Source organism: Lagenorhynchus albirostris, chromosome 9 (assembly GCF_949774975.1).
Source record: "Lagenorhynchus albirostris chromosome 9, mLagAlb1.1, whole genome shotgun sequence".
Taxonomy (NCBI): domain Eukaryota; kingdom Metazoa; phylum Chordata; class Mammalia; order Artiodactyla; family Delphinidae; genus Lagenorhynchus; species Lagenorhynchus albirostris.
In genome coordinates, this window is record NC_083103.1 from 45,084,642 (window position 1) to 45,097,193 (window position 12,552).

Consider the following 12,552-nt stretch of genomic DNA (forward strand, 5'->3'; position numbering starts at 1 on the left):
AAGAAACCACTGAGTGGCCGGCTCTCGTTCCTCCGCTTTATAAGAGCGCAGGGGGCGGGGCCTAGGCTGCCCTCGCGCCCTCCCTTTCCTCCCTTGGGCGCGCGCTCTGCAATCGGGAGCGCGCATTGCTTGCCTTCGGGTGTGGGGTTTGGAGGTGAGGTGGGGGGTCCCTCATGCCTAGAGGGCTCAGAGATGAGCTCCAGGAGATTGGTGCAGGAACTGCCTCAGCCCTGACTCACTGGGCACAGAGTTCAGACCTTAAGCCCGGACGAAGCAGAGCCGGTACAACCTCTTGGGGGTCCTTACCTAGGACTTATGCAGCCCAGAGTATAACGTCTTCTGGCACACAACTGCGAGAGCCAGCGCGGGGTATCACGCGGATGACCCGAACTCCAGACCTCTGGAGCTGTGGCCTCGAGTGGACCGCGCCCCGTGCCGGCTCGGCGCCTGACCTGGCCGCGACCCCAGACTTCAGCGGAGCCTCAGGGGCAGAGCACAGAGCACAGCTGAGAGAAGGGGGGCTAGCCGAGACTCCGGGGTTCTGAGGATGGGCTAGTAAGATTTCGCAATAGGGGCAAGGCTCGGAAAGGCTGATGTGAGAATTGGGATTTAGAAGGGGGGACTTACCTGAAGTTTCAGAATTTGCATGCCTATTTGGAAATAAAGGAATAACCAAAATTAGGACGAAGAATACAGTTTCATTTTTTTTCCCTTTTAATCCAAGTATGCCTTATAAGGTTACAACCTGAGAGTTTGCCTGGCTGCCCTTGGAGCCTTCATTCACCCCCTTGTAAACGTGAGGATACTGCCAGGGAAGCACACTAATGCTTCACTTATGTTAATCCCTTTACAAAGCATGGCCACATTCTGATCTCCTTTGATCTTCACACCTACCTTGAGTTAGACAAGGAAGGTAACATCAACTTTCTACCTGGTGAAATGAGAAAACTAAAGTTCAGAGGGGTAAGCATTTGCCCAAAGTCACACCAAAGGTGGTAAACAGTAGTGTCCCAGCTCGGCCCCGCAAGCATGCACGGCCGACTGGACTGGGGCGCCGCGTGGATTTTTCTAGGCTAGTACCATCATCTTGTCAAGGGAGAGAGGAGAGTCCTAGCCCTCGCCCAAGGATTTATGCCTTTTCATGATGAATCACCCCCAAGCACGTTTGTCACCGTTTATGCTCTTCCATCACTGCTTCTTGACTTCACTTTCTTACTTAACTTCGGGAGGCCAAACTAGGGAGGGAACTTAACCCCGCGGGGCTCCCTACTTCTTGCAGGAGGGCCTCTGGTATCCTATCACCCACTTCCCTGGATGCAGGTCCTGAAGCCGAGGGCCGAGACTGAGAGGCGGAGGGCGCGCGGGACCACTGGAACTCTGTGGTGCAGCTTCTTCTCTCACCCTACGGCAATTCTCTTTGTGAACCTGGGCAAGTTACACACCCCACCCTCTGGTTTCCCCATTTAAAACTTGCTCCCAGCGGATCTCTAAGCTTCCTACCTGCTCTGCCACACTGGTTCTGAGACCCAGTGCACAGGACCTTGCCTGCCCTGGGCCGCGCACTGCTGGCTCAGCCGCCTTTTCACTCCCAGGACTGACCGGTGGACATTGCACCTGGGAAGGAATGGCCGCGCCGAAGTTATTTATTCTGAGGACTCTTCTCCGAGGGAGTCACCTGAGCGGACCCGAGTTCCAGCTGAGGGTGGGGGACAGATTCCTGGCTCGGGCTCGGGGTTGGGCTGGGAACGCCGAGGGTCGGAGGAGTGCAGCGCAGCGCACTGGCTGGGTTCGGGCCGCCTGTCTGGCTTCAGGGCAGTTGCCGCAGTAGACCGGATCTGGCGGCTAGTCTGCCCGCACCGCAGACAGCAGGTATTACTGAGTGCCTGCTCTGTTTCCAGGAGCCTCCCCAGCCTAACTATTCTGTTTTGCTCGCTCGTCTCCCATTTCTGAATGCTTCCTTTCAGTTCGTCCCCTACGAGTCACGCTCTTCGCAGCGACCCTGTCCAGGACCGGCTGTCAGTCTTGTCTGAGGATGCGACCTACTCGTCGCCAGCTTCCAGCTGGGTCCGCGCCAAGACAGGTTTTTACTTTCATTTCCCCGGCTTGCGCCTCTGGCTGCCGGGGAGGTCAAGGACAGCTGGGCGCCGGCCCACAGCCAGGGAAGGTCCCGTGGTCTGGACTCGTTCCTTCCAGTTCCCACCAGCCCTGGGGGGTTTGGTCTGCAGAGGACTCTTCAGCTGTACCTCGTGGCCTCCCGGCTGTGGCCTTTAGGAGAGCCCTGGTTCCAGGAGAAAGGGAGGGTGGAAGGGATGGGGGAAGGGACCGGGGACGGAGCTCTTGGTGCAGACTTCGCTTTGAGCTGCTGGAGGCTTCAAAAAGCAAACCCAAGCCAGAAGTGGAGACTCCGCCGGGCTCCAGTGCCTACGCCAGCAGCATAGCGGCAGTGCCGGGGATTCCCACCTGAGAGCCTTGGCACAATGATATCAGCCCAGGTGTGCCTTATAGCTCTGGCACGAGGAGGTCTGACGCTTGAAAACTCCGTCAATTCTTTAAGCCCTGTGTTGGCAGCTCAGGGTTTTGCTAGAGCACCCGTATCTTCGAAAGCGTGTGTGTGTGTGTGTGTGTGTGTGTGTGTGTGTGTGTGTGTGTGTGTGTGTGTGTGTGTGTGTGTTGCTTGGGTCGGCGACAAGGGCCGGAAGGTTCCCCAAAGTGTCATGGAGTATAAGTCGAAAAAAAGATATAAAGTTTTCCAAATGTTGGCATCTATTTTTTCCTTTGGAACCTGGGGTTCGTTTACTTTAACAAAGGGGGAAAAATCACTAGAATGCATTCACGGTTAAACGTCGGACATAGAAGGAAACAACTTAAGGACGTCTGCTTCTGGCGATTTGTAAACGTGGAGTTTCATCCATTCAAGTTGCAGCGATTGTAGATTCACACAGAGTACAAGGAAGGAAGGAAGGAAGTGAAGGAAGAAACATCTTTAAAATCTCACTGGCAAGACAAGTGAAAGAAGCAGAAGAAAAGAAATTTTGGTTGATGAAGATCCACTTCTTTTGTGCCCAAGAATTTTCAAAAAATAACCCCCCCAAAGCACTGTAATAATTGTGCGAATTCTGACATCATATATACAGACATACAAATATGCTGAAGCCTTGTTGTATAATGGTGTCTCAACTTCTTCACATTCCAACTGAATTATTTTTAGGCCCTAAATCCAAGCCTTATTCTTAGTAATGTAAGGAGTTTTAAAAAATTTTTGGTGGTGGTTTCTCAGTTAACACTGTGGACACAATCCCTAAAGCCAGTGTGACCACACTCAGGTCATGAAGAAAAGAAATGAGAAACAATAAATAATATTAAAAAGAATAACTAAACTTGAATAGCTAAGTGCATTGCATAATTATCTCTGATGCCTCTTTTTTCAAACAGGAAATTTTACAATGCATTTATTGTTCATATAGTTCAAAATGCCTCGGCTAAGCTGAGGGCTTGTTTACCAAGTCCATTTGAAAACAAGTTTCAAGAAGCATCCGGGAGTCATAACACCAAGTGGTTTAGAGAAAGGAGCCAATCAGCTACTCAGATTTAGTCACAGGAAAAAGTAAAGCAGGATACAAAGCTCAGGGCACTTTTTTTTTTTTTTGAATCTCTGACTTCTCTAAACTAATAAGATATAGATCCTTTCCAGAGAAATGCACATGTACATAAACCAATTTAAGTATAAAATAAGCATACGATTTCAGGAGATTGACCAAGTAAAGAATGCTGGCACAGAGTAAAAAGCACTGTTTCTATAGCATTAATTTCTGTCTTGGAGTGGTAGAGGCAGGGAGGGCAGTTAACCTCTCTCTTTCTAGGGCATAGAATTTTCCAGAGCATCAGCACAAAGAAAAGTCAAGCTTTTGCTGCCTCATTTCTGTGCTCTTGCACAAAACATATGGACAGAAATAATCAGTCCTTGAATGTGATAAAGAAGACAAACCTCCCTGAAGCTTAGGGAATATAAGTTGCTATAGGACAGATGAAAGAGAACACAGAGAAGATGGTTAACATATAGAAGCTTCTTATACTAACAGCTATAACAGAATGAGGTGAAATGACTTAAAGAGAAATTTACTACTGATGGCACAATGAATGGCATTAATAAATGGAGTATAAAAGAGATGATTTGGGGCTTCCCTGGTGGCGCAGTGGTTGAGTCTGCCTGCGGATGCAGGGGACACGGGTTCATGCCCCGGGCCGGGAGGATCCCACATGCCGCGGAGCGTGTGGGCCCGTGAGCCATGGCCGCTGAGCCTGCGCGTCCAGAGCCTGTGCTCCGCAACGGGAGAGGCCGCAACAGAGAGAGGCCCGCGTACGGGGTGGGGGGGGGGAGAGATGATTCGATCATTTAGAGTTATCCCTAGCCAATGAGAATGGTGTTAACGAGAGCAACCATCATGCTACCTGCCTCCAGGTGGGGATACTGTATTATCAGATTAGAACTGTAGGAATGAGGCAATTCTAATGTATGGGCCTACATGAGTTGAATGTTCATTCATTCCTTCAACAAACATTTACCAAGTATGTATTATATGCCTAACTCTGTGTTAAATGCTGGGCATACAATAATCAACAATGTAAGCATCATTCTTGCCCTCAATGAGCTTACAGCATGGTAGGGTAGCCAAATATAAACAAATCCTCATAGGAATAAATACATGATTACAAACTGTGGTAAGTGTTCTGAAGGAAAAGCAAGATTAGGGGGACCTAATGTTCCAAATATAAGGAAGAGCATAGACAAATGCTTAGAGATGAGAAAGAGCTTGGAACACTAGGGAAGAAAAAAGGAGGCCAGTGTGGTTGAAATGTATTGAGTGAGGGAGAAGAGAAGCATGAAATGAGATTAAGGAGGTCATCAAGGTTAGAGTAAATAGGACCCTTTGAGATATGATGAAGATTTTGCACTTTATTCATAGCGATTTGGGAAGCTTGACAGGTTTGAAGACTGGAGAGACATGATCTGATACACATTTATTTAAAAGATCATTGTGGCCATTGAATGTGATGACTGGATTAGGGAGGAGCAAGAAGGGGAGCAGTGCAGTGGTGGTGCCCTGGAGCAGCGGTCCCCAACCCCCGGGCCATGGACCAGTACCTGTCCGTGGCCTGTTAGGAACCCGGCCACACAGCAGGAGGTGAGCAGCATGCAAGCGACAGAACCGTCATCTGTATTTACAGCCACTCCCCATCTCTTGCTTTACTGCCTGAGCTCCACCTCCTGTCAGCATTATCTTGAGTTGTATAATTATTTCATTATATATTACAGCATAATAATAATACTAGAAATAAAGTGCACAATAAATATAATGCGCTTGACTCATCCCAAAACCATCCCCCCACCCTCGTCCGTGGAAAAATTCTCTTCCACAAAGCCGGTCCCTGGTGCCAAAAGGGTTGGGGACCACTGCCCTGGAGAGATTGGAGAGGGCTTAGTCCCACCATAATCTCAATTAATCCACCACACACACACACACACACACACACACACACACACACACACACACACACACTCCACTCTAAACTTCACCAACAGAGCTGGCTTCATGGACGTGCACCCTGTTCGGTCACACAGGACCCCACACTTTGTTTAATGCTCTGCTTGTTGCTGTTTTGAAATTCTTAATAATTTTTGAACAGAGAGGACCCTTTATTTTCATTTTGCTTTGGCCTCTGCACATAACATAGCCAGTCCCACTCACCAGATAGACATGCAATCTAAGTAAAAACAGTCTGCAACCTCTCACAGCACCTATCTATACTGCTAATGTCAGGGATAGTTTACGTGAGTGTCAGGATTCAATTATTCATATAATCACACATGTGAAAGCATCTGTAGGACAATTTCTATTAGCCATCTCTGAAGCCTCCTTCCCGCACCCTAAACAGACACCCAAGGTAGAAACAGTGTGTTTCCTATACAGATTTACTTTGAAGACAGGGTTCATAATCCACTTACTGTCCTGAAGTTTTACCTACAGGGAAAGTCTGGGATCACCACTGAAGCAGGGAAACCAGTTAGGAAGCTCTTGCAATAGTCAAGGTGGAAGGTGATAGTGGCTCAGACTAGTGAGGTGGCAGTGAGGTGGGGAGAGAAGCTTACATATTTGGGAAGTAGGATCAATAGAACTGAGTGAGGAATGTGGGGCTGAGAGAGAGGCAGGTGTCAAGGGTAGCAATCATTCAGTTTCTTACTTGGGCAACCGAGTGGATGGAGATGTGGCAATGGATCAGGGAATTTTCTACCACAGCTGCTTAGTCTCCTTTGTTACTTGTTGGTAGAGATTGTTTGAAGAGGCCCCAGCCCTGCCTGCAGATGTTTGGTCAAGTCGAACTCTCATATTGCCTCTTTGAACTGTAGTGGCTAACCACAGGAAGCACTTGAAATGACTGTACAGATCAACACTTACTTCACGACAGCCAAATGTAGGAGCAGTAGGTTGATAATTCTTGCTGACTAGTAATCAGCTCCTTTTTGACTTCTAAAGCATAAAGGAAAGGCATCTGCTATGTACACACCATCACTGTGTTGCATAGTCTTCCTCCCTCCCTGCCACCCTTCAGTAAAACCAATCTGAGTTTGCTTTACCCCTCACTCTTTGGTGAGAGGTGATGGTGGTTATCTCAGGGGATGGTCTGGCCTTCAGCCAACCTCAGTAATCAGGCTGCCTTGTCAGGGCTTATCAGTTTCAGCAGACTGGCAGCTGTTGGCTGAGAAACAAAGCACAGTTCCAGCGTATGCTAAATATGTTCACATGTGTATTCAAATACATGATGCCTTTATATACATATACCTGGGGTATGTCAAAATCCCTATGCTACAAAACACCCATTTGCAAATGGTCTGGCAGCCTACCTATGACCTAACAGGTGAAACATGTCTAAATGCAAACAGCACTTGATTCGAGGCTTGAAAACAGCTAATCTTTGATTAAAAAAAAAAAAATTAAACCAACACTTGTGAATGAAATAAAAGCACATTTTAAAAGTAAAATGTGACATCCTACGTCATGTCATATATAAAACTCAACTCAAAATGGGTCAATGGCCTAAAACAAGAGTAAACTATGAAACTCTTAGAGGAAAACATAGGAGTAAATCTTCCCTTCCAAGAAGTGATCTTGGATTTGGCAATGGATTGCAATGGAAGCCAGGCAATATGACACCAAAGCACAGGAAACAAAAGAAAAAATAGATAAATTTGACTTCATATGGTATAATACATACAATGGAATATTATTCAGCGATGAAAAAGAATGAAGTACTGATACATGCTACAACATGGATGAACCTCGAAAACATTATACTAAATGAAAGAACCCAGACACAAAAGGTCACATATTGTATGATTGTATTTATATCAAATATCCATACTAGGTAAATCCATAGAGACAGAAAGCAAATTTGTAGTTGTCAGAGGCTGGGGGAGGGGAAAATGGGAGTGACTGCTTTACGGGTGTGGGCTTTTCTTTTGGGTGATGAAAATATTTCGGAACAAGATAGACGGGGTAGTTGCACAACATTGTGAATGTACTAAATACCACTGAATTGTACACTTTAAAATGGTTCATTTTATGATGTGTACATTTCACCTTAAAAAAAGTGAAATGGGGAAGGAACATGATAGCTGCCTTAAAAATCAGAAAGGCTATCATACAAAGATAGATTTTATTTTTTCTGGGTATTTCCATGGAGCAAAACTGGGGGAAGTTACAGAAAAACTCTGACATAGCAAGGAAGAACTTTCTAACAATAGGGTTGTTAAACAGTGGAATGGGCTAGTTCCCAAGGAAGTTAAATTAGGCTTTTACTAAAAGTGATCAAGTTGGATGATGAGCTTTCAGGGAATTTATAGAGAGGATTCTTACTTGAGGTGTGACTGAAGCATTTTAGGTTTAATTGTTTTCAAGATCAATCTGTTATCTTCCCTCCACCTCTGCAACTAGGCTGATTCAGTTTGACCATGTGCAATTTGCAAATGAACTCCTTGAGTTACAGTATTCCTTCCTGGCAGTTTCAGTTCTAGAGCAGCCCAACCCTCCCAATCTCTGGGTGAAAAAAGCACCACACAGAAAGAGGAAATGATCAATGAGAGTAAACTTCCAGTAGCTGAGACACCAAATCTCTGAACTCACAGTTCAGAGTTCGAGCAGCTTCCTGCTGGTAGTTGGGGGAAATTGTATGCATTCACTCATTAAACATACTCGTTAAGCACTTAAGACACTTTGCTAAGAGCTCTTATATGTAAATGAAGGGTTAAATCATCAATTGATAATGAGTAGTGACAAGCAACCAGGAAGATAATCATATTTGCAAATCATGGAGATTCCCACAACTTCAGTCTACCACTTGTAATATATCCTGCTACTAAAACTTCAGGAGATGCTAACAGAGGACAAAGCAAGCTCATCTGGATGATGCCTCACTTGCCAAATTCGGAACGATCAATAAGAGCTGCAGTAAAAAGAAAGCGATCTAGATAATTCCTAGATTGGATGATGTAATCCACTAATTCATTTTAATTGCATTGTTTGAACAGGGAAGTTGGAAGTTCCCGCTCCTGCTGCAAGAGCCCTGGGACCGCTGCAAGGGGCGAAACCCTAGGCGAGAAGGGCTCCCTTGGGAGAGACAAGCCTCCTCCCTCGGATTCTGTTGTTCCGGGCAGTTCAGGAGGATCCCGGGGATGCCGCGTTCTTCGGAGGAATCCAGCCTCCCCAGGCGCTCCGGGGGAAGCCCAGGCCAACCGCCCCCAGCCCACCCAGCACTAAAGCACGAGGCGCCTCTGAGGATTGAGCAAAACCCTCTTCCTCCTCCGCCTACTCGGTGGCATGTTCCTAAAATTCCCATCTGCACAACATAAACAGGAAACGTGCAGCAAAAGCCCTGGCGGTGCAAATTCCATGCTTCCAGTCGAGGGCGGGAGAATCTCGTCTTGGGAGGGGGAGGGGGAGGGGAAGCAGCAAACTTTCCAGGGGACCCCTCAGCCATCCCTGTCTCTTCTTCCCAGACCCAGAAAGAAAGAGTGGAGAAGGCGGAAGGAAAGACACCCTGCTTTAGGAAAAATAGGGGAGTGGGAGGTGGGCCGCGGAGGAGCAGCCAGGCCTCAAAGTGAACCACCCCAAGCAGCTGCGGTGGCGGCGTGTGGTGGCAATACGCCCGGCAGCCCACTCCCCAAACCAGCTGTCCTAGCGGCGCCAAGAGGGTGGGGGTGGGCTCTCCGCCGGGGGGGTCAGGTCTACCAGCCAGCGCGGGTGGGGGCGGGGGAGGAGCGGACGCTAAGCGCGGCGCAGGCGCAGAGCGCGCCTCGGTTGTCAAACATGGCTGAAGTGCCGCCGCTGCCGCTACTGCTGCTGCAGGGAAAATGCTGAGCCCTCCCGGAGCGGGTGGGCGGCGGCGGCGAAGGCGGCAACGGGCACCCGCTTCCCCGGCGCGGCGGCGGCGGCCATGGCCCGGCTGGCCGACTACTTCATCGTAGTAGGCTACGACCACGAGAAGCCAGGTAAGGGTGTGGGACGGGCGCCGCCCCCGGGCCTCCCCGCCCCCGCCCCCCGGCTGCCGTCCAGTGGGCTCCTCGGGGCCGGGCGTCGCGGCCTGGAGGCGGGGAGGGCCGGGCTGGGCCCCGGCTGAGCGGCGCTCGGCGTCCGGCCTTCTTGGCCCCGCTGAGCCTCGCGGTGGGCGTGAGGGACCGGCACGAGGGGAGGGGGAGGAGGAGATCGCGTCCTCCGGGCCCGGGGCGGCCCAGCTGGGGCGAGTCTGGGTGTCGCGACCCTCGCTCTGGAGGGGGCTGGGTACCAGGGGCAGCGCCCCGGTGCCGGCGGGATTGGGCCAGGACCGCAGGGCTGGTAGGGCGGGAGCCAACTGTGCTAAGTTCCTCGGGGATAAACTTCTGCCCAGCATCCTGAGTGAGTAGCGAGTGACGCAGGGGGCTGTCCTCTCCGAAAGGAAGTGCTGAGAGTCCTGTGCTCCCTCACCCCTGAGCTGGTGGGGGCCTGTCTGGTCACCGCGCCAGTGGACGCGTGGTACCGAGGAAGGGGAAAGGATCCTTAAACTTCTAAACATTTCTAGGAAATGCTCCTCGTTCTTTCAGAACAAATGTGACGGTTATTTCAGAATGAATCTGAACACTATTTTTTTTGTTGTTAACATCTTTATTGGAGTATAATTGCTTTACAGTGTTGTGTTAGTTTCTGCTGTACAACAGAGTGAATCAGCTATACGTATACATATATCCCCATATCCCCTCCCTCTTGAGCCTCCCTCCCACCCTCCCTATCCCACCCCTCTAGGTGGTCACAAAGCCCCGAGCTGATCTCCCTGTGCTACGCAGCAGCTTCCAACTAGCTATAGCTGTTTTACATTTGGTAGTGTATGTTTGTTAATGCTACTCTCTCACTTCGTCCCAACTCCGCCCCCCCGCCCAAGTCGTGAACACTGTCTTTTAGGTAAGGACCGTTAGCAGACCTCTGAAGGTGATCTTGTTTCACTTTAATGTGTGTTTTAATTCTTTTCATTTGTCACAAAATTTTCCTCATAAGGAACAATCTGGCAAATGCATTGCATTTTAATTTAATTGAGTGATTTCCACAACTGAAGAGAATTCAGGGTTTATGCCCGTTTATTTTTGTATTTGTATTCTTTTGTATTACTGTATAGCTACACATAATGTAATAACGAGCTGGGGAAGCACGTCTATTTCAGGGTAATTCTGGTCGCACATTTGCAAGGAATTTTCGATCTCAGCTAGACAGTCCCTTCATTTTTCAGAGGAGATGCTGAGATTGTGTTTTGCTGATGGTTACAGCCATTTGTAGCATCAGAATACCATTGTTCTACCCACTATTGGTCTACTGCCCCTTTCACTATTCCTCTCCTGATAAGTTCCTTTAGCGGGGACCTTTTATATTCTTTAGTCCTTCATCACTCTTGACCTGACTGAGGTTAACAAAAGAAGGGCTTGGGCTATATTTAAAGTATTTTCTGGCTCCAAAATTTTATTTGTTATTTCCTAGTAATTTTGCATAATCTGTCTCTTTCTTATTACCAAGATTAACAATATGGAGAATCACAGTTTGTTTTTAACATTATTTCATTTTTAGCGACATTGGGGTTTTTCCCCCCTCACCTTTTAAAAAAATTTGAAACAATCACAAACTTGCAGAAAACTTGGAAGTATGGTACAAAGAACTCTTTACTCCCTGAACCATTTGAGAGGAAGCTGCTGACCTGATGTCCTCCCTTATCACCCCAGAATGCTTTAGTGTGTATTTTCTACAAACAAGGTTATTCCCCTACATAATCACAGTATAATCATCAAAATCAGGAAATTAACACTGGCATAGTACTCCATCTAGTTCTCACGTTTTGTTGATTATGCCATTAATCTCTTTACTGGCAAAAGGATCCGGTTCAGAATTATGTATTGCATTTATTTGTCACAGGCCCATCTCATCAGAGGTGAGGCAAGCTCTTGGATGGCTTTTGAGCTCAGCTGAGGAATCTTACTGATACTCAGGTGTTTGCTGCTTGCGTACTTATTCTCGATGGCGATGAATTTCGTTTTCATTTACTTTCAATACATTTTTGGCCATGTGCTGCATGACTTCTTCAATCTGAAACAATTCCTTCATCTTTTGATTTTCATAACCTTGACCCTAATGAAGATTATAGGGTCGTTATTTTGTAGAGTACCTCTCATTTGGGATTATCTGTTCTCTTATGATTAGATACATACAGGTTATGTATTTGGGCAGGAATATCACAGAAGTGGTGCTCATTGCATCCTATCTGGTGTACAATTTCAGTTTGTCCTATTATTGGTGATTTTCACTTTGATTCCTTGATTACTTTGATTATAAGCAATGTCTGCTAGGGTTCTTCACTCTAAAGTTAATATTTAATAGTTAATTAATAAATGGTTTTTGTGAGGACTTCTTTGGAACTATGTGTCTTGTTCCTCATCAGACTTGTATTCCTTTATGCATTTATATCTATGGATACATGGTTTTCTGTTTTTTTGCTGAGTAATATTGTTACTGTTTATTTAGTTGTTCAAATTATTCCTCTTTTGGCCAACGAGAGCCCATTCAAGCTGGCTTCCGTGTCTTTATGACGTGTCCCCACCATTCTTTGAGTATGTCTTTACTTTTTGGTATAAGAAGATGTTCTGGGCTTATCTTGTACTGTCCCTTCTTTAGTCCTGGAATCAGCCATTTCTCTGGGGAGACCTGGATCCTTTTAATGGAGAATGGTATTTAGAAGCTAAGATCTCAGTGCTGTGTGTTTATTGCTGTTGTATTGTTACTGCTCTCAGGCTTTCTTAATGGACTGAGCCGGGGAATATATGTATGTGTACACACACACATATTTATGTCTATGTTTATTTGTTTATCCATATATATTGAAAACCGTGAGTTCCCACCAGTACCACTGATTTCACTTCAACACTCCAGGGTCCAGTCTAGTTTTTTCCTTTTTTATATTTGTAATATTCTTATCTGACAGTGAGAA

General features: G+C 47.1%; 1 protein-coding gene across 2 annotated transcripts in view; it reads left to right on the plus strand.

The window, feature by feature from the left end:
* The first annotated feature begins 9,363 nt into the window (after positions 1-9,363).
* The window catches only part of SBF2 (SET binding factor 2), a 457,881-nt gene continuing 454,692 nt past the window's right edge, over positions 9,364-12,552 (plus strand). For both annotated transcript variants that reach the window (XM_060159685.1, XM_060159686.1), the window contains exon 1: positions 9,364-9,544. In XM_060159685.1, coding sequence (XP_060015668.1) covers positions 9,490-9,544 — 55 coding nt within the window. In that variant the 5' untranslated portion in view covers positions 9,364-9,489. The remainder of the gene's footprint in view (positions 9,545-12,552) is intronic.